We start from the raw sequence: 24,921 nt of genomic DNA on the forward strand, positions 1-24,921 counted from the left end.
TCCGACAAGGAATCCAACTGAAAGCGGTCAGTGGTCCCTCTGAAAACACACATACACACACACACCTGTCACTCAGCAGGGCTTTGTTGTGATGTTTATTTTTCTCTTTCTGCAGAGAGAAGACAGTGTTGACCAACCCCCTGCCACCCCGGCTCCATCAGCAGGTATCGTTGGAGCTCTGATGGAGGTGATGCAGAAACGGAGCAAAGCCATCCACTCTTCAGGTACTTCAACCAACAAACACCAACACTGGAATTCACTGAGTCATCATAAATATTTGTTGTCAGTGTTTTGGAACATAAGCTCACGTTCAAGTCAATGGTTCCCAAACTTTTTCTGCAGCGCCCCCTTATGTACGTAGTACTCCAGAGGAGCCCCCACTACATTACAAATCTCAACTAAATAGTACTCCAGAGGAGCCCCCACTACATTGTTACAAATCTCTACTAAACCTTATTCTAAAACACTGTAATTTAGTCGGTTCCATAGTGTAGCGGTTAGCACGCCTGCCTCAGAAGTAGATAGCAGAGAGTCCTGCGTTCGATTCCCAGAGGAACCACATGCTTGGCGCTTGCTATGGGCGGCCTGTTAACAGCATATGTGCTGGTAACACAAGAAATTCTCAAATATGGGGTCAGTATAGTATAAATTTATTTGACTTGCCTTGGTGGACCCCCCTGCAATAACTCCGTCCCTCTTATGAGCCCCACGCTTTGAGAACCACTGATTTAAGTCAAATCAGTACAGTCAGGTGCTGCACAAGCTTTTGACCTATTGTGCCGTCACGCTTGACCTTAAAAGAAAAAGAAAACGAAGCTAAAAGAAGAAGAGTCAAATGTTAACTTCACACTGGATCACATTGTTAGCCTGACATTGAAACTAGACATGAACTTCCCCCTGGTGTTGGTCACAGGACACTCTGCCTCCAAAATTTGAGATCCCCCGCTTTCTCCACTTCCTCCTCAGTCTCAAACTTCCACTGAGATTTTCTATTTCAAGTCTTATCAGATGGAAGTGTTTGTTCACAGCTCAAACGCTGCTCCTTAAACGTAACCAGAGAAGGTTCAAAGTGAAGGTCGCTGACCTGGGCACATTAAATTTTCAAGAAGCCTAACGCGTCGATCGCTGCTGCTCACAGGAGCAGATGACATGAGCTCGCTGGAAGCCTAATATGAATAATTTCCCCTCAAACCCCGTCCAGAAGAACCGGGTGTTTTTCACTCACAGCAGCTGCCGCTGTGACGCTGTCATGAAGAACTAGGCTGTGATGATGAATGTGATGAATTTATTGCTAAAACGTACAGGTTCACCTGAAACTTATTTACGAAAGTCAACCCGAAAATCCTGGTCACCAAAAATCCACAAAACTCTACTTTTATCATTCCTTGTCCTGTTTATAATGGTTGATTTATCTCATGATTAATCTCCTGTTTATAATGGTTGATTTATCTCAGTTAATCAAGATTAGTCATGATCATGATTAATTGTGATTAATGACACAGTTCCACTCTCATTACGCAGATAAAAAAAATAATAATTTAATCGTTTCTTTGAAGTAAAAATAAAATGTTAGCTTGCTGTGTCCACCCAGCAATAGCTCTTTGCCCCCTAAGGGGGCCTGCCTCGAACTTTGAGAACCACTGCCCTGCTATTGTCTCTTGTAGCTGTTTTGTTCCTGGTACTGTTTGTAGTGCCTCTGATTGAAACTACTTTATCCAACAAAAAAATGTTAACATTGTCTCGTATTCCACAGATGAGGACGAGGACGAAGAAGACGACGAGGACTTTGAGGATGACGACGAGTGGGAGGATTAGCAATATTTCTGTCGCACTCCTGCCTCTTTACAAACTCAGAGATGATTATGACACTAAAAATGTTCTTGTCTTTCGGAAAAAGAAATCTCTAATTTTCCAAATTTATAAATGTAAATGTTCTATCAGTTTTTTTTCTGTATATTTTTGCCACCTTTATGCTTTTTTTTTAATTAATCTGTGCAATACCTCATATAATCTGTCAACGTCTCTCACTTCTCTGGTTGCTGTTTCTCCTGAGTCCTCGTCACGTCTGTTGTCGGTTCCATCTCCGTCTCTGGACGTTAAGGTCTCATCTGTCACTTTAACTCCTGCTCTTCCTCATCCCTCCGTGTCTCCTCCTCCTCCTCGTATCATGTTTCAGATGCTTTGATGTTAATCACCTCCATCTGTCCGTCAGCCACTCATCGCACGTTTCCTCCCCATCACTCACTCTGTTCTGTTTCTCCCTGTGCAATTTCACATCCATGTCTTATTAATGTACCAGAGGAAAGAACTATTGTCACACCCTGAGCTCCGTAGTTTTTTGTGTTCTCAGATCATGCTAGTTTTACAGACGTATTTTTTCCAACAGAGAAAAGCATCATGAATGTTACTACACTTTAAGCCGTTAACTCACCAACACACTACACACACACTACACACACAAGACTTTCCTATTTGATTTTACCATATCTGTTCTGTTTTTTTTTTCTTCTTTTTTTTGTCAGTGTCACTACAGATAATTTTGTTAATGTTTTTTTTCTGTTTGTTTGTTTTTAAGCAAGCAGAAAATAAATACCTGTCTGTTTGTTGGGATCAGGTGACTCATCATGTCAAGATTGAGGAATAAAGATATTTTAGTTTTACACACCTAGTGCTTACGATGGCTCCATGTTATGGTTGAGTTTCTGGTCTGAAGTGCAACAACATGAGGAAAAGACGTAAATGTGGAATTGTTCACAGAATGTCTTTGGCCGTCCCTGTTTTGTTTTGCTACAAAAGAGCCAGAAACCCAAGAGATTGTTGGTCATTGTTTAATTAATTATTTTTCAAATGAATTTCTCTTTGCAGACCGTTCACCAGTGATGTTTATTGGTCCAATTTACATACTAAAACTGGTAGTTTTTCAGAATGAATATTTGGACTGGTAGCTGATTTTTAAAAAGTAAACTGTCGACCTGAGGAGATTAGACAGGAGGAGCATCGTCACCTTTTCTGTGGTACTAACCTGTCACCTAGTTTGTCTCTGACCAACTGTGAAAAAAACACTAAGCCCAATGACCAGCGCCCCCTTTTGAAGATGTAACTAACAGTGTAATTTCTATTAAAAAGAAACATATGTTAGTGCCACTAAGCAAAATAATTAAATTACACTGATTAAAAAAAAACATTTAAACCAATTTGCTTTGTTGCTAACGCCAGCATAATACATTGGACTCTATTGGAGGCCCCGCCCCCCCACCATGGGAACTAAAGATGTAACATTTAGAGTGGCACTTTACACCTTATTAAATTCCATGAATGTGAATACTTGGATTTAGCAGTGAGGGCATGTTGCTGCAGGTTAACGCATCATTTTTCTAGGACAGTGGAGGCAACGCTGGCTCAGTGTCCACACAGTGTCCACACAGTTAAAACAAAATGGATTCTTTTAAATGTGAAGATACAGCACCTTAGTATCGTTGGCCTGATTTGAATGTCTGTTAAACTAAGGTCTAAGTAATCTTCCTTAATCGGAAACTTCAGTGATTAAAAACAAACCAAATCCCGTAGCCAATTCTGCTCTCTTTGGTCAACGCAAATTTTGCTAAACATGGACAAATGGCCATTAGTTGCATGTTTAAAGTTTATGTATTTTTGAAAGTATGAGTTTTTTTTCCAGGAGGAATGAACGATGTGTGTCTCGGTTAATACGGTCTCCATGCTTAGTCGGTATCAACAGGTCTCATAGTTTTATTAAAGATATTATTTCTCTTCAGTAAAGATACCATGGTGCCAAATCTCTCTCACTCGGGATTGATAAACAAACCACCACGTTGTACTTCAATAAACGGTTGAGATTTATACACAGTGGTACGTGAGCTTCTGTTGCTATGGAAATGGTAACGTTGAAATGCTTTTTGTGGTTCAGTTTTATAATTGTACATTTTTTCAATATTTGTGGCAACTACCCAAGCAGCTCCTGTGCAAATTTGAAGCAATATATCCTTATATGTAACTCTTAGTTACTAGTTATTTTGTGCTACATGTTTGACTAACTTTTAGATGTGCTAACATTTACCTGTCTTCCAGGAGGATTCGACTACAACACCACATACGTGAGTTGACTGAAAATTCTGTTTCCAACAGTAGTCTAATTTTAAAAATAAGAATAAAAAATATGAAACTAGAATGTGATCCTCAACAATAAGAACAGAAACAGGATACTCGTGATTTATTTTTAGATGAAGTCCGGAATCACCTGACACCGTGTATGGGCTCCTGCTACAGAGCTCAGGAGAGCGATAACAGCAGCCACGGTACTTTAATACAGTGTGACACAGGGAGCTCCATCAACACACACAGGCTAATAGCATTTATGGAAAGAAAAAAAAAGCAAAGTTTGTGCAGCCACAGCTAGTTGTTTCTGGGCCCCAATTACTGGCAGTTCAGAGCAGTCGAGCTGCCAGTGATTGGGTGTCAGGTTCTACTTCGTTGGTCACATTAGCACAAGTGTGTGGTTAGCACTCAAGTGGTTAGCAATCAATGTCGAGGTGTGTAGAATGATGGGAAGTGTTTGAATTAATTGCAAAAATATATATATATAAATTTAATTGTCAAACCGGAGCAAGGAGGAAAGAAGTTATGTTTGTCAAACCGGAGCAAGGAGGAAAGAAAAAGTTATGCGAAATGACCATAAAAGACACGAGAGCAGTTAAACATGACGTTAGCAGGAAACCATTAGCCACCAGCGCTAACAGACGTTGACGTGAAGCCAATCTGGAGTTCCTACTCAAAGACAAGGCCGAGGTAAGAAATGTTTATAATAAACATTCAACAGAACTGTTAACTGGCTCAGGACACATTTGAGGACAGATTTGTTGAGTTTGGGTTTGTTTTTTTTAAAGATGGGGAAGAGTAAAGTTACTGGAATTAGCCGCAGCTTTAACACGCTACGTGGCCCTGCCCACACCCTGGAGGTTTTTCCTTCTTTTTTATTTTCTTCAGAAGTCAAACGTCAATAATTGATTCTTAATGTCAAGAATTAACTTAAAATATTTAAAATACTTTGAATAAAAGGACTAAAAAGTTTATGTATTTACATGTCTAAAACGTTCACAGAGGCGTTTACATTTAATAAATTACAGGTTAATATTTGGTTAAAAAAACTTGGTTAATACATCGTTAAGCTTAATAATTCATTGTAAAATAAATCAAGGTATTTTATTCAAATAAACAACCAAAATTAAAATCCTTGTTATAGTTTTTAAGCTTTGAGTTCCTACATCCGGTTGATGATGCGGTTGTTTAGTTTAATTGAATATAACAAGTACATTAATATTAAAGGACTGTCATTGTGAGTTCGTTCTGACGTATGAAAATTAGCGTTAAAACTAAATGAGTTGTGATAACGCCCCGGTGAGTTCAGTAAGAAAAGAAAGAAAAAAACCGCTGAGCTCCGTGACTGAGAAACCAATGTGATCGAACCAATTACTGTTAACGCTGTACGCCCAAAAATCTACATAGGATACTGGCCGGTGGTGCAGTGGTTCAGACTCTGCTATTACATTTCCTGGCATTTCCCCACAGAGCAGGAACACCTCTGTCCATCCCGATAATGCAATGACCACCACCCTGAGTGCACAGGCCCCACTTACACACAGGAAGTGGCTGCTTTTTATGGTCCCGCTGACAGCCTGGCGGATATGACAGAGTGCAGTGCTTGAGTAGAGGAAGTTTTATTCTCAGACACTTAGCTCAGAGAATGCATTGTGGCTGCTGCAGAAACCAATGTACAGAGTTCTGCCTGAGGATTTCTTTTCTTTTTCTTTTCTTTTTTCTCCCCCAAGTTTCACGTGATCAAGTAAAAGTTTTAAGTAGTAAAGGTAGAGATTGATTCAGACATAGCACCCATAAAGTACTGTATCCATATTTGCTCTTTAAATTCCCATGATGCATGTATTTAATGACCATAAGGTTAACTCATTGCTAGTATTAGCTTTTCAATAAGCCAGGGAAGTTATTTATGCTAACTAAAGTCAGTTAAGGTGAATTCACAACTCTTTAACACACAGCTTATATACATACTGTATATACACACATGTATGTATATATGTATGTATGTATTTGTAAATATATGTATGTATATTCTACATTTTTAAAATTAGTTTCACTTCAGCAAAAAGCAGAAAAGACACAATGTTGGAAAAAATATAAAAAAGAAAAACAACTAATGCCTCCATCGGTTCCATCTAGTTCCAAGATATATTTTTCTGCTTTACTAAATCCCATGGACTGACAGCGTGGAATATTTATATATATTTTTTAGAATCATGTTTGATTGATATGATTTAAAACACATTTATCATCATTGAATTGTATGTTTTCCTGCCGTCGCCACCTTCCAGTCCCTGACGGTACTGCCTGTGGGAACATTTCCAACATCCATAAACAAATGCAGATGTATCAAGCTTACTGATGCCTGAGGCTCACATTTGTCTTCTTTCTCTTCTTCTCCAAGACAAATCTGCCCTCTCACTCTGGGTCTGTCCATCCTGACCTTTGACCTCCATCATGTGTCTGACTCCTGATTTATTTTGTTTATTTTCTGCTCTGCTTTATCCACTTTTTTTGGTTGTTACCTCATCTTCTCCACCTGGGGCTGTGGGTGGGATTGTTGTCCCTCGTGTCAGTTTTGATGTTGTGTCTTGATGTTCTGTCTTTTGTCCGTTTTGTAGCCTGCGTTCGAAATTTGTTATCAACTCAGCAACTGACATCCCATCTTTGTTTCTGTAAAAGTCCCACAATGCTTAACACCTGATTAACATGATTTTTTGTAAAGTATGAAATGTCCTTGCCAGAACATGCTTTGTTCTTGTTTTTATAATTACTTTTTTCTGCATGTTTAAAAAAAAGTCATGTTCTAAACCATTTGTTTGAAAGAAATCCAAAAAAAAGGGAAAAAAACATCTTTCAATGGAGCAAATCTTGAATGCTAACAGAACTTAGCATGATGTGTGGCTGTACAAAGTGTAAATAATCTTGTTTAGTCCACAGCAAAACCCATAAACTGACGTATTACATTAAAATATTAATGATGTTGAACAAACACTAAAACAAGAGGGAATAACGGGAAGCCAATAATGCTACCGATAGCATTGGTAAGCTTAAAGGGAAGTGTTAATGATGATATGATGGGGGAAAAACAACAATTTTACAACAATTTTAAATAATTGCTATCATTAAGCCAAATACATTTAGACAATCGCACAATTCAACCATCAACAGATTTCCTCCGTATTTACAATTTTACAAGTTTAACTTTAATCGATAGCTCGTAAATCAACTCATTATAAAAACAAACCAACAACAAAAAAGGCATTGAAATGTAAAGCTGTTACTGCAGTCCAAATTTTCAGCACTTTTTTTTAAAGCTAGTAAGAAGTAAAACTGTGTGTACTCCTCCCACATTTCCACCCCCCGTCACCGTTGATCGATCTTCACGATGATCATTTTGCGGATTCCCATGGTGATGCCAGGACCTGGTCTGGAACTGCTTTTATCATCGTAGATGATGTGGAAGTTCAACCTGGAGGATAAAAAGAGTCGTTCAGTGGGTTCTAGTGGGTTAGAAATGTTTTTTTAGACTGTTCTACAGCAGGCTAACCCTGCTAACCCTGTTTTGGGGCAGATCGGAACATTGGGAGTTGCAGTACTGCCACCTAGTTGATCTGTTTAGTAAATATTTAAACTAGATGGCGTCTCAATGACTGCTAATAGAAAGGAAAAAAAGGAGAAAACACAGCGAGAAGGTAGAATCACTGCTGATGTTCACTGGATCAAATATTTTCTGGTCATTTTCTGTGACCCTTGAAAACCGACTGAAGGGTTTCGTTTTGGATGATTGTAACAGTAACCTGGAACTAGCTTTAGCGTGGAATCAATTGGTGTTAACAGGCAATGCTTTGTATTTTGTTTTGTTGTGTGCTGTGGTAACAATCATATTGTCGCTGCCTTTATCAGAGCTCCTCTGAGAGGTTTCTATAAATATCAGCACTAAGTGACAGGAATCTCACAGCTACCGGACCCTCGCCCTCTGAGGGCAGAGACAATTTTCCACTCTCCTAAAACAACAGGCTGTTCTATACGTAGCTCCAGCCACGATGGAGTTGACTGAGCAGGAACTCAGGCGCTTTTGTCCGTTGTTCTTCTTGCTTTCTCTTTTCTGTTCCCCTTTTCATCCCCCGTGTCGATGCGTAACGTCTACCCCTTTAGGTTGACTGGAAACTCTCACCACGTGTTCTGTTTTCCGTGACTTTCTAGCTGTGAAAGTATTGTGACGGCATCACGGTGCAGTGCTGACTGGTGGTAAGGGGTCTATTGTCTGCCTACCTCAGAGTAGACACACAGTGATGTGACTCAGACACCACTGACTCTGTGTCATCCTCATTTAAATGCAACTTCCTTCCACAGAGGGACTGTGTTTTTATGCCAGACTACACATGTGGAGGAGAATTTTAAATATTTGTTTTTAATATACATATTATATTTAAAAACATAAGGTTTAAAAGTGCTTCTTAAAAAAAGGCCTCATTTATTGTTGGGCAAAAAAGATGAGGAAGAGCTGCTAATACATCAAAACACTGCTAATATAATATCTTCTTTCAACGTAGAACAGTATTAAAGTCTGGAGGATATGTCTACAATCAAAAAGGTCTCGTATAGATTTGGACTTCTTAAAAAAAAGGCCTCATTTATTGTTGGGCAAAAAAGATGAGGAAGACTAAACTAAGAATTGACACAACAATAACTACTGTTATGGTGAAACAAAAGTAAGTTATCCAAAAGTAAAATATAGAAAAACAAAGGTTCAGCTAAGATAATTGTGACTGAATTAAATTTAGAATTTCTAAAATAAATGAATAAATTAAACAATAAGAACTGGAAATGTGTGTAAAAGAATTTCCAGGTCCCTGTTTTTGTGTCACTGCTCTGACTTACTCGTCTGAGTTTTTGCATGCTGCTGGTCCGGATGGATTCCATCAGCTGGTCATGGGCCGATCTCATGGGTGTGGACGGCCGGCTGACCTCCTCCATCCTCCTGTCCACCGACACTGGTCTCAGTGCGTTCTTCAGCTCCTTCAGGATGCTGCTGGTTTCGTCCTTCTGCGCATCCTTCTGTTTGCTTTTCTTTCCTTTCTTCCCTTTCGTCTTCGAAGGCTTCTTGTTGCCGGCCTCATGGGCCTTGATGACCTCTGCGATCATCCTGGTTGGCTTCTTCTCCTTCTGTTGGGAGGGCAGCGGTGGAGGAGGGGGAGGTGGTGGTGGCGGAGGTGGAGGTGGTGGTGGCGGCGGCGGAGCGGGAGGTGTTTGTTTTTTAGCGTCATGCCGGGGAAGTTTAGGTGAGGACCAGGGAGAAGCTCTGGGGGAGTTGTAAGGTGATGAAGATGGTGTTCCTCTCTGAGAATGGGAAACAAAGGGATTATTTACTGTATTGTATTGACTTTTTTTTTAACATCAAGATTAATTTATGTACCAGTGCCGTGGTTCTTGGGTTGACGACTCCTTCTGTTCCTCCTTGTTGTCCTTGTCCCTGTTGTTGCTGCCGCTGCTCCTGCAGACGTTTCTGTCGCTGGCGGTCCTGGTTCCGGGTGAGGATTCCTGTCATGCTCATTCTCGGGCCAGGGAGGTTGAACTGATAACCCAGTTTGATCAGAGTGAAGTTTTCCCTCAGTATCTTCACCATCTCCATCTCTACCTATAACATGGAGATGGAAACCAAGTGACCGATGAGTAAAAAAAACAACTTTTACAGCTGCAAATCTGAGGTTTGGCAACTTTTACAGCTGCAAATCTGAGGTTCGGGAGGAAAACAAACCTGTCCTCCACACATGTGTCTCTGGTTGTGGAATCGGAGTTCGGTCAGTGTTTTGTTTCCTGGAAGTGCCTGAACCAGAGCCATCACTCCCTTCCCAGTCACATAGTTCGACTCTATATTCAGACTGATGATGGACGAGTTCTCCCTCAACATCTTGGAGATGGCCAAAGCCACGTTGTCGTCAGCTCTGGTGTTAGCCAGGCTAAAGTTACGCACGTGTGTGTTGGACCTCAGGGCTTCGGCGAAACGAATCAGGTTTTCCTTATGTTAAAATACAACATAATAGTTACAGTGAAATTCATTAACATTACAACAAATATGTCCTTGTAGATCTAGAATCTGTTTCGGTTTTTTTTGTTATGCTACAAAATAGGATAGTTAAACTAAGGATTATACAATTTATGATAACACGCGTTAGCAATGCTAACCGATATTAAGGAGAACTGTACAGAAAATAAACTCGGCTTTTACTATTAGCACAAGAAGATAGCATAAGAAGATGCTAACTGAAGTTAGCTAATTAAGTAGCTAATAGCCAAAACTTAAATACTCAATGAAAGAGTACTAACTCAGATCTGTGAATTGATTTAAGGAAAACATTAAAATGCAAATCTCTGCCTCGTTGGTGAGGCTGTCTTTAAAGGTTTGCTGTTGACACTTCGGTTGTGTTGAAACAACAGAAGTGACTTAGTTGACTTAGTTCATGTCTTATAAATTAGCGCGTCTTGTATATTTGTCTTTTTTGTTTATTCTACTTTCTCCTCCCTCCCTCCTTTGGTTACAAATGCTGTGTTTAATACATGTCAACGACAACTAGGTGGCAATTCTACCAATTAACTAAATAATTTGTCATCTCCCATAATGCTTTATTCTCTGTTTTCCTCTAAACTGGATAGTAACCTGCAAAAATGACAACCTTTGGTTGAAGTAGCCCCAAAACTAATACTCTAGATGTTTTTATTTTTTTTACAGACATTGGTTCTTACTAAAATCAAGGGAAGCGATTACTCAGTAAAGAACAACTCTTATCAACCGTATTGTTTTCTCCGTTTCACGTTTGAGGTCAATAGGTCTGTACCTGTGAAATGTCCTCGATGTTGTTAAGATTAACTTCTGTGAGTTCAGGGTCGTTGTTTAGAGCTCGTTGGAGAGCGTCATCCACGACTGTCGGATTTCCTGACGTGTTACTGTCAGCAGGTGGAGGGGGAGGAGTCAGTCTAACAGGCTCCACCCTCTGAGGTTTCAGTAGGTTTGGAGTGCCGGCTGATAACGATCCAAAGTTATTGGACGGAGCCAATGTTGGTTTATTATTCTGTTCATCCTCATCTTCCTCCTCCTCCTCCTCCTCTGTCATCTTTTCCTCTTCTTCCGTGTCCTCTTCCTCCTCCTCCTCCTCCTCATCATCATCATCATCACTCTCTTCTTCTTCATCCTTGCTTGGAGGTTTTGTCAGTTCTTTTTCACTCTCGTCGTCTTTTTCTTCATCATCTTCACTGTTCTCCTCCGTCACACACTCTTCTTCATCTTCGTTCTGTATTTTGGAAAGGCAATATTTCAGATTACGCTCATTGTCTAACTAAATCATGGTCGTTTTAAGGTAATTGGGAGGATTTGGCTTTCATTTTAGTGGCAAAAACAACCTCTTACTGAAAGCTTTCAAGGTAATCTGTCCTAAGTTGCATCTGATACAGCTTCAAACGAGCTGACCTTGCCTGGGAGCACATTTTACAAATGCCAGGCTAATTCAATTTAACACCATCACTGACCAGTTTGGGACTTCCTCCTGCTATCTCGTCTTCCAACAGTCTGCGCGTCTCAGTCTCCCAGTACTTCATCAGGGCCTCTCTGCTGAAGGTGCCCGTCGGGGTCTTGTCTGTCTGGTCCCTCTGTCTGAGCCCTATAGGCACGTTGGCGTCAGGGTCGATGTCTACCAGCTCCTTCTCCAGCTCAGCCAACTCCTCCGGGGTAAGGGAGGCTAGGAGCTCGTCCTCGTCAACATCTTCGTACTTACTTAACTCCCGTCTGTACCCAAAGCAACTCATGGTTAAAGGGTCGAAAGCGGAGAATGTGACGACTCAGTTTGAACGGTCAGATTGATCAGCTCCTGAGCTGCATGTGAACTGGAGGTGTCAAAAATAAAGTGCGAGGATCCGGAGCCCAGAGGCAGAGAAAGTCCCAGGGAATCAAGGACATGCAGTAGGTTCCACCAAAGACTCCTCAGACAGAACGGTCTTTAAAAAGTACTTGGTCTAATTGAGGTGCTGAGAGTCCACTTTTGTCTGAAGCAAATCTCTCCTGACTGTCCACTGCTGTCAGAGAACAAGCACAATGTGTGTGTGTGTGTGTGTGGTCGGTGAGTGGGTGAGTGAGCCAGTGTCCTCTCACCTCTAATCTCCCCAGCTGCTGTTTTCAGGCCTTAAGAGAGGGATCAGAGGGGAACGCAGCAGAGTGCGCGCCCTGTGATGCAGCGTCTTTTTTTGGGTGATGGCGCTCTGAGAGACAGAGCCACAAAAAGCATGTGAGCTCAGAGATCGTTGCGACCTGTCATTGTAGCCGTCCGTCACCGCGCTCCCAGGGGCTTTGTCTATGACCAAAAAAGAGCAACTGGACCAGACAGATACATAAAAGCAGAAAGATAAACACAGATAGTGTATCAACCCAATAATGTCACGGACTTCATCTGTAAAACGTGGCTCCATTCTTATAGTCAGCTGCTGTGGATGGTCATAAATCTATTTCATATCACGCTAGGAGATAAAAACAAACGGAGGATGGATGGAGACAGCGGATGGCTCAGATGTTCATGGATGTTTCCGTAGGAATCTTTTTATTTTGTATGAAGACCAGACTGAGTTCTCTAACTATTTGTCAATAGTTAGCTCAATCGGCTCGTGATTGGTTTTGGTCTTTGCGGATCAATTATTATCGGATCTGGTGACAGGTTCTGACTGAATTTCAGTGATGTTTGATTTCCCCATTTCACCTTTTTAAGTGAGGGTCCTCGAAAAAAAACGTTTTCTAAGGAGGGTCCGATATTTGATAAAGTAAAAGTTTCAAACAAATCCAGTACTTTTTACTTATATGTTAACAACAAACCCGTCGAGGGTGATTTTATTCAATTACAGCCAACAAAAAAAGGGGGGGGGGGGGGGGGGGGGGGTCTTTAGGAGGGTTACAGTGGTGCAGTGGTAGGATTTTTGCTTACTGTGCAGAAATTCCAGAAATCATTTAGTCCCCAACTCCCTGCTCTGGAGACTGGATGAGGGGGAGGAGGGAGGGAGAGAGGGAGTGGCGGGTGAGCAAGTACGGCCTGTATATTACTATGCACACTACTGCAGTCAGAAGCCAAAAGAAGTGCCTAAAATGTACAATTTCAACAAAAGTAAGTTAGCAAAAAGAAAAAAAAATTAAATTAAATTAAAAACTGTGTTTAAAAAAGAAATCAGTAAAAGACATTTCAATGGCAGTTTAAAGTTTGCCAAAAAAAAGTTGATCTGTTTTTTGACAGGTTCAAACACCTTACTGTAAACTGTCATCCAAAGCATAAAATGTCTTCACCGATCCAGTTAATCCGTCAACAAAAGATCAACTGTTTAAAAAAGAAAACAAAGAAATGACTTGCCAGTTTTCTGAAAGTGAAATGTCCTCTGAACCATGGTTTGAACATGTCGCTGGTTTAGCCTAAGGCTAAGGTTAAAATACTTTCACAATATTTGACTGTTTCAAAGGATTACTGAAACTCACCTCTAATGACCTCAGCAGGTTGGCGGGAACACATTGGAAATGTTAGATTTCCAGCATTGATTTTGGAAAGCTTGACTTCCCAAACTGGTCGATCATATCGAAGCGTTTAAAAAAAAAAAGTGTATCTGCAGTTAGTCACTAACAGGTGGAAGACACTGAACGCAACAGAAACCACATACGGAGAAGTTTTCACTGCACTTTTTAAAAGTATAAGAACTTTCAGCCTTCAGAAGCACTGTTGAAATGAAAGGAGTTGATTTACAGCCCATTTTAGCTAACAATTGTATCTAACCTCCCGGCTTCTAACTAATAATATTCCTACCTTGCATCTGGTTTTTTGTAATGTCAGTACTTTCAGACTTCAGCAGATAAAAATATATTTGAGCAATCATTGAGCATAACGTTTACAACGCACATACTTTACATCAACATACCACTGTTGAGAAGCAGCCCCGTCATGACACGGTCCCTGAGGCGGCGCTGCAGATCTGTAGGAAACACCATGTTCACATCCGCTCCGTAGTAGAGCAGCAGCTGCACTGGCTCAGCCCTTAGCACAGATGTCAGAATTATTTTAAACACTGCACTTTTCTATGGTATCTGTAGATAATCATTCAACACACTTTAAAATATACCTAAGCAATATATATACTCTAGTTACGTATCACTTGGCTTGTACATTGACCAGGATGCTTCGCGGTGGTTCCAGGTCGGTTTCTCGCTCCAGCAGCCGATAATATCTCTGCGCAGGTCAGGTCAGTGTTAAACAGAGCGTTGTACTGAACTGTTTTCCTCAGGTCATTATAGTTTTCTGTAATTACATTTAGAAAGGATCAGTTGACAATGCTTCAGGCTAACATCAATAAAATTGACTGTATTGGTTTTTGTAGCAAATATCAATACAATTCACATCAGTTACATTTCTTATTTTATCACTATATCCATTATTGTTTTGTTTTTTTTTGCAGGTTCATACCTTATTTTATCACTATATCCATTATTGTTTTTTGTTTTTTTTTTGCAGGTTCATACCTCATATTTTATATTATATTTCTTTCACCTGTTAACATTAATCCGTAATTTCAGTTTACCTGTGCCTGTTTAGTTGTACACAACACTGATATATCTGTGGGACTTGAAAAACACAGAAAAATGTCTCTAACAGCCTCTCTCTTTTTCAAAAAAAGAAAAAAAAATCCAAATGCGTGCGTTAGTAACAGATGGCTGTATGTTTCTTCATGCATCATCCCTCGTGTTTCTGCTGCTCTCCGTCAGGACAAATCTGTTGACTGCCTATATAGAGAGCCTATATATTTTACTTTAACAACAAAATCCCAGAGTTAAGGGTTTGATTCCGTTGACCTGGTCACGGTCCACAAGTCTGTACCAAATTACTGTGTACATCCGGCTGAGCTATAGCAGAGCTGTGCGTTTGCAGCAGGGCATTGACATCATATCCTTTCTGTATAAGAAACTCCAAACACTCAACCCGTCCACCGGAGTGGACAGGGCTTTGGCCAGAGAGACGGATAGCTCTCTTTGTGGTGACGGGTATTAGAGTCCTCAAGGCTCTGCGGAAAGAGACACAGAGGGAGAAAGATAGATGGTTGTGTGGTGATTACAGTGTGGTTTACAGTGATGTAACTGAAAGGCAGCGGTAGACAGACCAGTCTTTGTAGGAAGGACTGGGGCAACAACGCTGCGCAGCTGTGGGCTGGATGTTTTGCAACTGCAAAATAGATGGAAATTAATGATAATTTGTTTTTGAGCAATTCTCTGATATTTTGAAGCTTTTGGCAGCAGACTGCTGCCACATGTCGAGTGACAAGATGACGAGTTGTCCCTTTCGGTCGCGCAGCTCTAACCAAATCTAGGCTTCACTCGCAGAACGAGTCCTACATGTGCGGCTCTGTGGATGGGCAGCTGGCAGGGGTCGCTGGCAGTGTTTGGTTTGGCTCCGTGGTGCAGGAGCAGCTTGATACAGTCCAGGTTTCCAGATCCTGATGCATCATACAGAACAGTGTCACCATTGCTGGCTCGGGCATTTACATCTCCACCTAGTGGGGGATGGGGAGAGTAAATAAAGGGAATACATTTTGTATTTTATTTGACATCCTGTATGCATGACCAAAACTTCGGTGTTGACGTTTAACTTAAGTCTGCCATATTCTCTTTTTTTTTTGTTTGTTTACCTTTGCGGCTTCATAAATGGCTGTCTTCATTGTTTTTTTACTCTAAGCCAGTGGTTCTCAAACTGTGGTACATGTACCACCAGTGGTACACAAGCGCTCTCTAGTGGTATGTGGAGAGAATTCATATTTTCACATTTACATTTTCAGTTGAATAAATCTGAAACATACCATGCACAATTAATACAACATTTAAACATAAACATCTTTATAAACAGTGAAGGCCTCTGCTGTTAATGTTGGTCGTCATGGTGGTACTGAGAGAGATCAATGTTTTCTCAGGTGATACAGAGAATGAAAAGTTTGAGAACCACTGGTCTAAGCCAATTGAGAGGAGTGTTTCAAATGACAGTCCTGGTTCATAAACAACGTGGTCCTGTGTGGCTACAGTGGAGAGTGCTTCAGAAACAGCAGTGATTGATTGTTGTACCTGTGGGTTAGCCTGCAGGCATCTCTCTGATGGAAAACGGCATCGGTTCTTCATTAATGGCTTCCTGTTTGGGTGCGTCTGTGTCTAAAAGGTGAACTAACAAATGCAGATTTAAGGGATTGATTTTTTTTTCTATTGTTTTTTTCCCTGTTTTTTCATCTCCAGTGAACTCCAGTCACTGCTGCACCACGGTTTCATTGGAACAGAGCAATTTCATCACATGCATAAAAACCTACATTACCTGTTTGATGGAAAGCTGTCTGCTGTATTTGCACAGCCTGACACTGGCTGAGTACTCTTACTGGTGTTTATGTTTTGTTACCATATTAACAAACTCCATGTAGCTGCAGCACTCCTGCATGTTTGCCCAGTGTTTCCCTAGAGACTGTTATTGATTTGATAATGGAAATCAATTATGGATAATAGCCTCTACATCAGTTTCACTTTTATCTGTCATGAGGAGATTATGCAACAAAATTACTTGTCAATGCCGGTGACGGGACAAGCTCTGCTTGTGTGTATTTTGTGTGTGTGTGTGTGACGTTGCTAGCTTGTGTGTATTTTGTGTGTGTGTGTGATCCTGACGTTGCTGTATTTGTGAGGACATTTTTTAACAGTATTCTGAAGTTTAGTATTAACTGCTTGAATTAGTTTGAGAAGAAGATGTAAAACAGGATTCATTGAAGTCAAGTTAGGGTAGGGATTAGGATTAGGCATATATTAGCATTAGTTAAATCAAGATAAAATGATAAGGTGGGAATTCTGTCTATGTGAAGTGCTCACAAATCACAAAAACAGTGTGTGCATACGTGTCTGCGTGTGTCAGACAACTGCTGACAACTTGTAGACATCGTCTGATAAACACACATGCAGTTATACATTCATTTATACATGGAAGTGCATGGAGACACATGCACATCAATTTCTAGGTCAAAGGTCACATCCACAAGTAGGTCTCAAATAAATAAATACAGCATATGTGTATGTATAAATATATGCATATATGTATGTAAACAGTGCATATACATATATTTTTATATATATGTAGTTTATATATGTGTTCACACGCAAGCATATATAAACATATATTAATGTATATATATATATATATATATGTCTATATGTAAAATAAATAGGAAAAATAAGAAATATGCACTGTAAAAATCGGCTGAAACAGGAGAGAATACAGAGATAGTAGATGGATGTACTTTCTTAATTGTTGGAACAGGTCTCTAATTGTTTTACATTCACTTAAAAAATAAATAAAAAAAATCAACAACTGGCAGAATAACCTCAACATCAAGGTTTAAAAAAAAGAAAAAATTCCCTGGTGAGAACAAGCGCTCGCTTTTTCCCCGATGAACAAATTGATATGTGGGAGTTCACAGATAGAGGGGAAAAAAACACACTCAGACACACAGACACACACACGGCGTCAGTGTGTGACACTGTGACTCAGCCTGTAGGCGGCCTCTCCACCACGTCAAAAGACTTCACCAATCTGTCTGGAGTGAAAGCAGACTGCCTGCCCATCCTCGAGTTTCACTCCATGCTCGAACGTTGCACACATCGCAGGGAACCGCACACACACTCACGCTAACACTCGTACACACACACACACACACACACAGAGAGAAGGAGAGATGAGCGTTGTCTTTGGACCAGGATCTTTAAAATTCATGCACTGGATTTGAGCAGCCACTGATTTTTGCTCCATATGAGGAAGAAAGTAAGTAAAAACTTTAGATCTTTATAAATGTGTTCTCCGAAGCTGTTTTACCTGTGACTACTGTTTGTGTGCTGATATGTTTATTTCTGATTGCATTCCTTCCCTAATGTGCATATGTATGTATGTCGTTAGGAACAACACTCATAGGGTTTAAAAAAAGAAAATGAAGACTTTTTCTTTCTCTATATTTCTCGCAAATACATAACATGTTTAGTGTGTTCAGAGGTCAATATATGGTCCACACACACACTTTCCTTTCACTCAATATATTGAACAGGGTGAATTAGCACGTGTCTGTCCGTCCCCCTCCTTCGTTCACTCCACTCCGAACACGAGGTCCTGCCCTTTAGCTCTAATGCAAATGTGAAGTCTTGACTCTAGTCTTCACTTTATCCACAATGGTTGTCCTTAATATCCTTATCTATGGATCTATCATCTATCTGTCTATCTATGGATCTATCTATCTATCTATGGATCTATCTATCTATCTATCTATCTGTCTGTCTGATCATCTCGCTGTGCTGGGTTTTGTGCAGCTTGGTTTTCAGCTGCAGTTGTGGCTGTTCCTGTTGCAGATTTGTTTTAATCCTTTTCAGTTCCTATTTCTTTTTAGTTGTCAAAAAATGTAAAAAAATGCACTCTGTCATTGCGTGTCGTATCTTGTTGCATTTTTAAATAGGTCAAAACTCAGTCATTGTATCTGTTGTTGCCATAAACTACAATTGTTAGCTTGTTTTTTTAATATGTGATTCGATGAATTAATATCATCAGCTTCAGTTTTGCTGTAGTTTCATTAATTGTTTTATTAATTAAGTACACGCATGATTATAGTACTCCTCCTTTATAACACCTTAAATGCGCTTTTCTGCGGTTGTGTGGAAACTCGTTCCTTGGGTTTTTGAGCAGAGAAAATGTACACGAATCACCAACGATTAGGTCAGCGTAGGAAATACCTCGAATATTTCTCATCCTCATTCATCACCACTCGACTGCACAACAACATCTAATGGTATCTTTGAGCAACATTGATGGATTATCAGCTTTACCTGCTCTGTAACTGTTGTATATATTTATATATTTTATTGTTTTTGCTTCAGATCTTGACAACACCTTGTCTCTTACTGAGTCTCTTCACCAGTCTGAATCTCTGCTCTGGGAAATTTGGGACGCCCATAACTGATGATGTGAGCAAGCTGACGCTGCTGGTGAGCTAAGTCATATATATATATGCAGATACACATATACAGCACATACATTACAGTATGGCTGTCATTCCAAAGGTCGCTGGGTCATGACCTCTGAACAACACATAAAAAAGGGGAAAAAAATTCCAACCTTTACAGGTTGGAATGTCAGTTGGATTTTTTTTTGTCTATATATTTATTGTTATATTTGAGGAAAACATTACTGTTATTATACTTGAAGGAAATTGAAATTTACACATATATATTTCTTTGTCTTTATTGCAGAAGCAGAATATCCCCTCTGATTATGAAATTCCTGTTAGTTACATTCCCAAAGAAGTGGTAGGTATGAAGCTGTTGGAGCAGAAATATCGTGTTCAATATCCAACTAAATGAAGCATAACTATTATTATTTTAATTCCGTCTGTTTTTAGGCTGACACCTGCTGGGTGGTGCTAAATATTTATCCCCTGGAGCAGAGTCTTCGTAAGCTGGCCAATATGTTTGGCACCATCTCCTCCAACAAAGAAAACATCATCGTCTTCATCGCCATGTTGAAGAGCTTACGCTTCACTTTTGATCACGAGGAACTGGTAAGTGGGGCTGTTAGCTCGAGCGCTAACAGTTAGCAGTTGTTGTTTCACATGTAAAAAATTGCCTAATGCAGTGATCTCAGAGCCACTTGTGGTCTGTTGCTCCAGGAAACGTCCATGCAGGTCTTCCAGTGTCATTACCAGGAAGGGAGCCTCATGTCTGGCCTTTATTTCGACTACATCAAAGAGGTCTTACAGGCTGCAGCTCAGGAGACGGCCGCAAACTTCTCGTGCAAGCCGCCGCCTTGTCTTAATTCTCAACAAACACCAGGTGCAGCAATCATTTGCATTTATGATTTTTATTTGGCAGATCGCCACGTAGGAAAACGTCGTGTGGAAATGCAAACACAGGCTGACATTCAACATGTCTTTAACTATATTAATAAAGTTTCTGTAAGCAGTTAATACTTGGCAGAGCTCTCCATGGTAATCAGTAGCTAGCAGAACAAGAGGCAGTGTCAACAAAACGAGAAAAAAAAAAGAAAAAAGAACAAAAAACTGGTCCGACCTGAATCCTCTGTAGTGGTAGATTTTCTAACTCTCAACTATGTACTCAACTAAAGCTACAATAATATGTTGTCCCACCAGGAGGTCTGGAGGACACTCGGACGTCCAACTGGACCAAGAGAATGCCTTTGCTTCTGGTTCTGATCCCATTCACAGCCGCCGTGGTTCTCATTGTGTGGCTGGTGAGTGTAATCGACCAACACTGTGACTCCAAATCTGCATGACTGTTTTTATCAGTTGTGGCCCACCACTCAAATTCATGTGGGCCACACTTGGTATGAACCTATACTAAATTACTGATTACTATTAGTAAAGTCTATTAGTACAGCCAGTCAGCTGTCCATCACCAGGGTGAGATTTACGTGTGCTGTGAACCTATACTAAATTACTGATTACTATAAGTAAAGTCTATTAGTACAGCCAGTATAGCCAGTCAGCAAAACAGTGTTTTCCAAACTTTTTGTCTGGGGAACCATATTTCTTTAAAGTCACAAAGCGTCGAGATCCAAGTCAATAGACATTATTCGTAAACTCCTGGGAAACATGATGCGAGACAACCCAAAACAAATCTCTTGTGACCCACCTGAGGGTCACGACCCACTCTTTGGGAAACAATGCTGTAAAAGATCACCCTTAGTTTAACTTTTTTTTTTATTATTAAGACCAGATTAAATACTTAATTTCTTTATATTTACACCGCAAAATAGAATCCTAGTTTACAATTTTTTTTTGGATGTTGCTGTAACAGACAAATAACAGCAGGTGGATTTATGTGTTTCTCACCTGTTTCTATTTGTGACTAATATACACTGTAGAATTATTAATACGGACAAATGTCAAAAAAAAACAACCTACAAAGCTAAATTTTGCTTCATAGATTTCATGGAGCAACTACAATAATGCATTGACAGTGGAATTATGGGATATGGAGTGCGCATTTTTCTGCCCATGCTTTAAAATATGTTACGTTTGTTCTGGGTAATTTCACAAATGAAAAAATGGCATTAACTCGTTAATGTTGACAGGCCTGGTTTTTTTATATTGGAGCGGTTGTTTTTTTAAATCAACAACACTTTTCCTCAGGGTTAAGTTGCAGGAAGACAGGCAATTTCACACATTATATATTTATAAATGGACTAATTTCTCGTGACCGGTTGTGTGATATAGATGCCATTTTTGTGAGACAATCCATCAACCACATTGACTGTGTTGTATGGTCTCTGCGGGAGAATCTTCTAGAACCTTCACGATGCTCGTGAGGACACTCCCTTGTTTTAGTGACCACTTCCAGGAAATAGATACTTGAAAAGTTAATAACTGCTCATCAAATATTCAGCAGTACTCGGAGGCTCTGTCTGTTACTCCCTAATGATGTCGGTCTCTGGAGATTCATCATGTCGTTGGTCCATGATGGAGAACAGGATAGAAGTGATTTTTTTTTTTACTTTCTCTATTGTTTGTTTCTAGGTGAAGTCCAGGAGACGTTTACCGCCGTGCAGCTCTGAAAATAGCCAAGCGACACCTTCTGACATGGTTCCGAGTGTGTCTGTCTCCATTCCACTTCAGACACTCGCCCACGCTGCAGACACTCAGCCAGCGGGGGAGGCCATCCCTGAGGATGAAAGTGGATGAAGTACAAAATTATAGTATGAGGACAGGGAAAACTCAGACAGCAGTTACACAACTCTTTCTCCTGGCTGCACTGTTATTGGCCAGAGTCTGTTGGACGCACACTTTTGCGGATAAGAAAGGTTTCCCATCTGAGAAGACGGCTGTGTCACTGATCTCCTCCGGCATTCCCAACACCTGATCACACATCGAGGGAAGCACAGCAACAGCTGTTTTTTTCTGCCCAAAATGGTTGACATCCTCTCGCTCCGGGCTGTGTTGAACTGCACTTTTATGGCTTGGTGTGAAGAGAACGTACTAATATATTTTCCATCTCCTCCAACTTGGCACTTATGACATTAAAAGTGCTCCCAGGTTTTGAGCAGCAGTCAAAAGTATGACGGACGCCATTTTACCCCGAGGTGGGATTCTTGTTATTAACTGCGTCCTGGTGGTGACAGACCATCCTGTCCTGTCCCTGCTGCAGCGTCAACACATCCTGTGCCTGTTTAATGACTCTCTGCTGAAATGCATTATGGGCAAACAAACAAAGAAAAAGAGAAAAAAACTGAAGCGCAACAGCGGCTCGTCTTGTACTTGTTGTTGAAATTATTATGATCTGTGATCTGTCGCAAATTGTGAATCTGCGAGTCACAAACAACACACTGAGCAGCTCAACAAGTGTCCTGCTTTGTGCATCACAGATCTGACCAGATGGCAGATAGCCATCGCCGGAGGCACTTTGAATCCCCTCATTGTATCTGAGAGCTGTTGCCCAGTGATCTGTCGCTGCAGCCCGGCCACACTGAGTGTGTTTGAGTTTTTAATGTCTCATTCACTGAGTCAATCACGGTCAGTCATGGGAAGATGACTCCCAGAGAGAGCGAGGGCTGATGTGCTGTATGTGTCAGAGAGACAGGGACCAGAGCGGAGGAGGGGCAAGATGGGAGAAAGTAAAGGGAAGATAGGGACAGATAGCTGGACGGACGGACGGACGGATGGATAGATGGATGAGCTCAGCCAGAAGCATAAGGAGGGTTTGTTCTTGTCACAAAAGAACAGGGCCGTAGGCTGTAGGAAATGCCAGTTACAATCACGACTGATGTCGGCAGTTCCCTATGAATCAACAGGCTAAGAATCTTTCCAGACTGCAGGCGATAGTAGCCTCAGCTGCAGAGGATGGTTAGTATTTCAATAACAATTTTCTGTACTCGAGTGATTTACTTCCAAACCACATCGAAGACACGACGTGGTTAAAAAAAATGCACCTACAGTAAACTGAAATGTTTCATTGAAATGAAGTCTATAACTTATAACTGATGCTTAAGTGAACAGACCAATGTGTATTGTATGGTTTTTTTTATTCTACATTGTGAATATGAGCATTTGTAAATGTGTATTTGTACTGTATATGAAATATATTTAACTTATTTTGTTACGAGATAAAAAAACAACAAACAAATAAATGTGATTAACTCTTTCCGGAACAATGTGGAGGACAAAAAAGTGTGGACACTCAGGGAATATAAGGTGTTACTGTGAGGCCAAACGTTCCAAAAGATGTGTTGTATTAACTTAAACAGATGACTTAACCAAATCACACTTTTTATTTTAAATGTATCGTTTACTCTAAGTACTTATCCGGATTTGTGGATTTTTGGAGGATGGAGCAGTGAACATGTCTCTGCTACCTGTTATTGTGAAATTCACATTGAAGTTCAGTGGACCCTCGGACATCGTAGAATTCAGACCTTGATAAAAAAGTTCAGTTTTACCCCTAAAGAATAAAGAGGGTGCATTAGTTCCATAATTCAAAACAAAGATGTTCAGATCACGGCAACCAATGTTGCCAAACAAGTGTCTGTTTAGTGTCTAAGCAAATACTGCAAATAAATGAAGAAATGGAAAAAAAATGAGTGTTCATCTTTGTCAGTAAGACTCAGCCAAAAGCAAAGTACAGTGTGGTTCATCATTGGAAGGCGGCGAGTGCTGATCACCACCACCAGGGGACTCCCAAACAACGATTTCCATCCTACGTGGCCATAAAACTCACTTCCAAATGGTGAATAATATAAACTTGTCAGAGTTGGGGGTCTTGGAAAGGGATTAAAGTTGTCTATATTATTTCCTATGGGGGACACGTTTCGGATCTCGACCAATTTTGTCCTTGAACTGCCCTTTGGAAGGAATTGTGTTTTAGGTCCGAGGGTCCACTGTGTTTGACATTACTTTGTATCCTCCCTGCCTTTACTCTGTGAGAATGGTGTCAATGTTGTGTGTACTCTGATAGTACCAGGTCAGTAATGTAATATACGGTATATATTAAGGTTGAAGTTACTCTTTGTAGAACGGCTCCAGGTTAAACACCTGTATTTTCAGGTATTCATAAAACAGATATGAAGGGGTCCACGTCATGGACTGATTTTTAAAAAATATGACAAAATCAATTAAAAAGTCACCTCTTTTTTTTCATTGCAGATAAAAATGTATTACTATTGCACATCAACATTATTGTACCAGAAGGGTATGTAAAATATCACAGTTTTCATAGTAAAATGAACTCATTTACAATTCAGTATCTGCTCCAAAGGCAAGTATACATTTAAATCTGCTTCTGCTTTAAGTAGACTTTTGTAAGACAAAGTGAAAATATTTACTGTTGCAATTTTCTGCTTTATTAAAAATTTGAGCTGCTCAACAGTGCGTTGTCACCCTCGTCTGATTCTCCTCTTTGTGATGGGACATGGATTTTGGCCAGTTAAGTACATGCAACATCTTCACATTATATTAAACATGTGGGTGTTACATAGTAAGAACAGTGCAAGGGTATGACTAACATTACCTTTTTAATTTCACATTTTCTTTAATTTCTACTTTTTGGGAGTAGGATGCATTCTTGGAAAATAGGTATATAATTATTTTTAATTAAAAAGACCTTTAACTTTGTCCATCTGCCTTATAAACTGAGGACTGAAGGAACTAATAAACACGGACAGCACATATTTTATAGGTGATATACATTTGTGTATAAATTCTAGATCAACATTTGTAATAATAGTTATTTGG

At 40.2% G+C, this 24,921-nt stretch overlaps 3 protein-coding genes and 1 non-coding gene across 4 annotated transcripts in view; 3 read left to right on the forward strand and 1 right to left on the reverse strand.

The window, feature by feature from the left end:
• LOC103382833 (neural Wiskott-Aldrich syndrome protein-like) overlaps positions 1–3,755 on the forward strand; it is an 18,977-nt gene extending 15,222 nt beyond the window's left edge. Inside the window, 3 exon segments of the mRNA XM_025057201.1 lie at positions 1–26; positions 116–224; positions 1,754–3,755. The exon segment at positions 1–26 is cut by the window's left edge and continues 54 nt beyond it. Coding sequence (XP_024912969.1) covers positions 1–26; positions 116–224; positions 1,754–1,815 — 197 coding nt within the window. The 3' untranslated portion in view covers positions 1,816–3,755.
• On the forward strand, positions 480–559 carry trnal-cag (transfer RNA leucine (anticodon CAG)). The gene is given in 2 exon segments: positions 480–516; positions 524–559. It is a non-coding gene; the product is annotated as a tRNA-Leu (tRNA).
• A 512-nt stretch (positions 3,756–4,267) lies between the features above and the next one.
• LOC103382827 (uncharacterized) lies at positions 4,268–24,555 on the forward strand. Its single transcript, XM_008315756.3, has 8 exons — positions 4,268–4,313; positions 4,769–4,803; positions 19,061–19,168; positions 19,433–19,489; positions 19,582–19,740; positions 19,849–20,011; positions 20,329–20,429; positions 21,715–24,555. Exons 1-8 carry the CDS (start codon positions 4,268–4,270, stop codon positions 21,877–21,879), a joined length of 834 nt encoding a protein of 277 aa, XP_008313978.2. The 3' UTR covers positions 21,880–24,555.
• On the reverse strand, positions 6,528–12,973 carry lmod2b (leiomodin 2 (cardiac) b). The gene is made up of 6 exons (XM_008315755.3): positions 11,638–12,973; positions 10,950–11,402; positions 9,872–10,132; positions 9,530–9,751; positions 8,995–9,453; positions 6,528–7,582 (listed from the first exon to the last, which is right to left on the reverse strand). The coding sequence occupies exons 1-6, from the start codon at positions 11,911–11,913 to the stop codon at positions 7,556–7,558; spliced, it is 1,698 nt and encodes a 565-aa protein (XP_008313977.1). The 5' UTR covers positions 11,914–12,973; the 3' UTR covers positions 6,528–7,555.
• Positions 24,556–24,921: the final 366 nt, after the last annotated feature.

Source organism: Cynoglossus semilaevis, chromosome 8 (genome assembly GCF_000523025.1).
Source record: "Cynoglossus semilaevis isolate Cse_v1.0 chromosome 8, Cse_v1.0, whole genome shotgun sequence".
Lineage (NCBI taxonomy): Eukaryota > Metazoa > Chordata > Actinopteri > Pleuronectiformes > Cynoglossidae > Cynoglossus > Cynoglossus semilaevis.

Excerpts from the sequence above, each read along its gene's own strand:
- lmod2b (XM_008315755.3), bottom strand. The coding sequence starts at position 11,913 with ATGAGTTGCTTTGGGTACAGACGGGAGTTAAGTAAGTACGAAGATGTT. Across the intron at positions 10,133-10,949 it reads ACATCGAGGACATTTCACAG|GAAAACCTGATTCGTTTCGC; the intron begins GTACAGACCTAT and ends TTTTAACATAAG. Across the intron at positions 9,752-9,871 it reads GACACATGTGTGGAGGACAG|GTAGAGATGGAGATGGTGAA; the intron begins GTTTGTTTTCCT and ends TCCATGTTATAG.
- LOC103382827 (XM_008315756.3), top strand. The coding sequence starts at position 4,268 with ATGGGCTCCTGCTACAGAGCTCAGGAGAGCGATAACAGCAGCCACG. Across the intron at positions 19,741-19,848 it reads CTTTTGATCACGAGGAACTG|GAAACGTCCATGCAGGTCTT; the intron begins GTAAGTGGGGCT and ends CTGTTGCTCCAG. Across the intron at positions 20,012-20,328 it reads TAATTCTCAACAAACACCAG|GAGGTCTGGAGGACACTCGG; the intron begins GTGCAGCAATCA and ends TTGTCCCACCAG.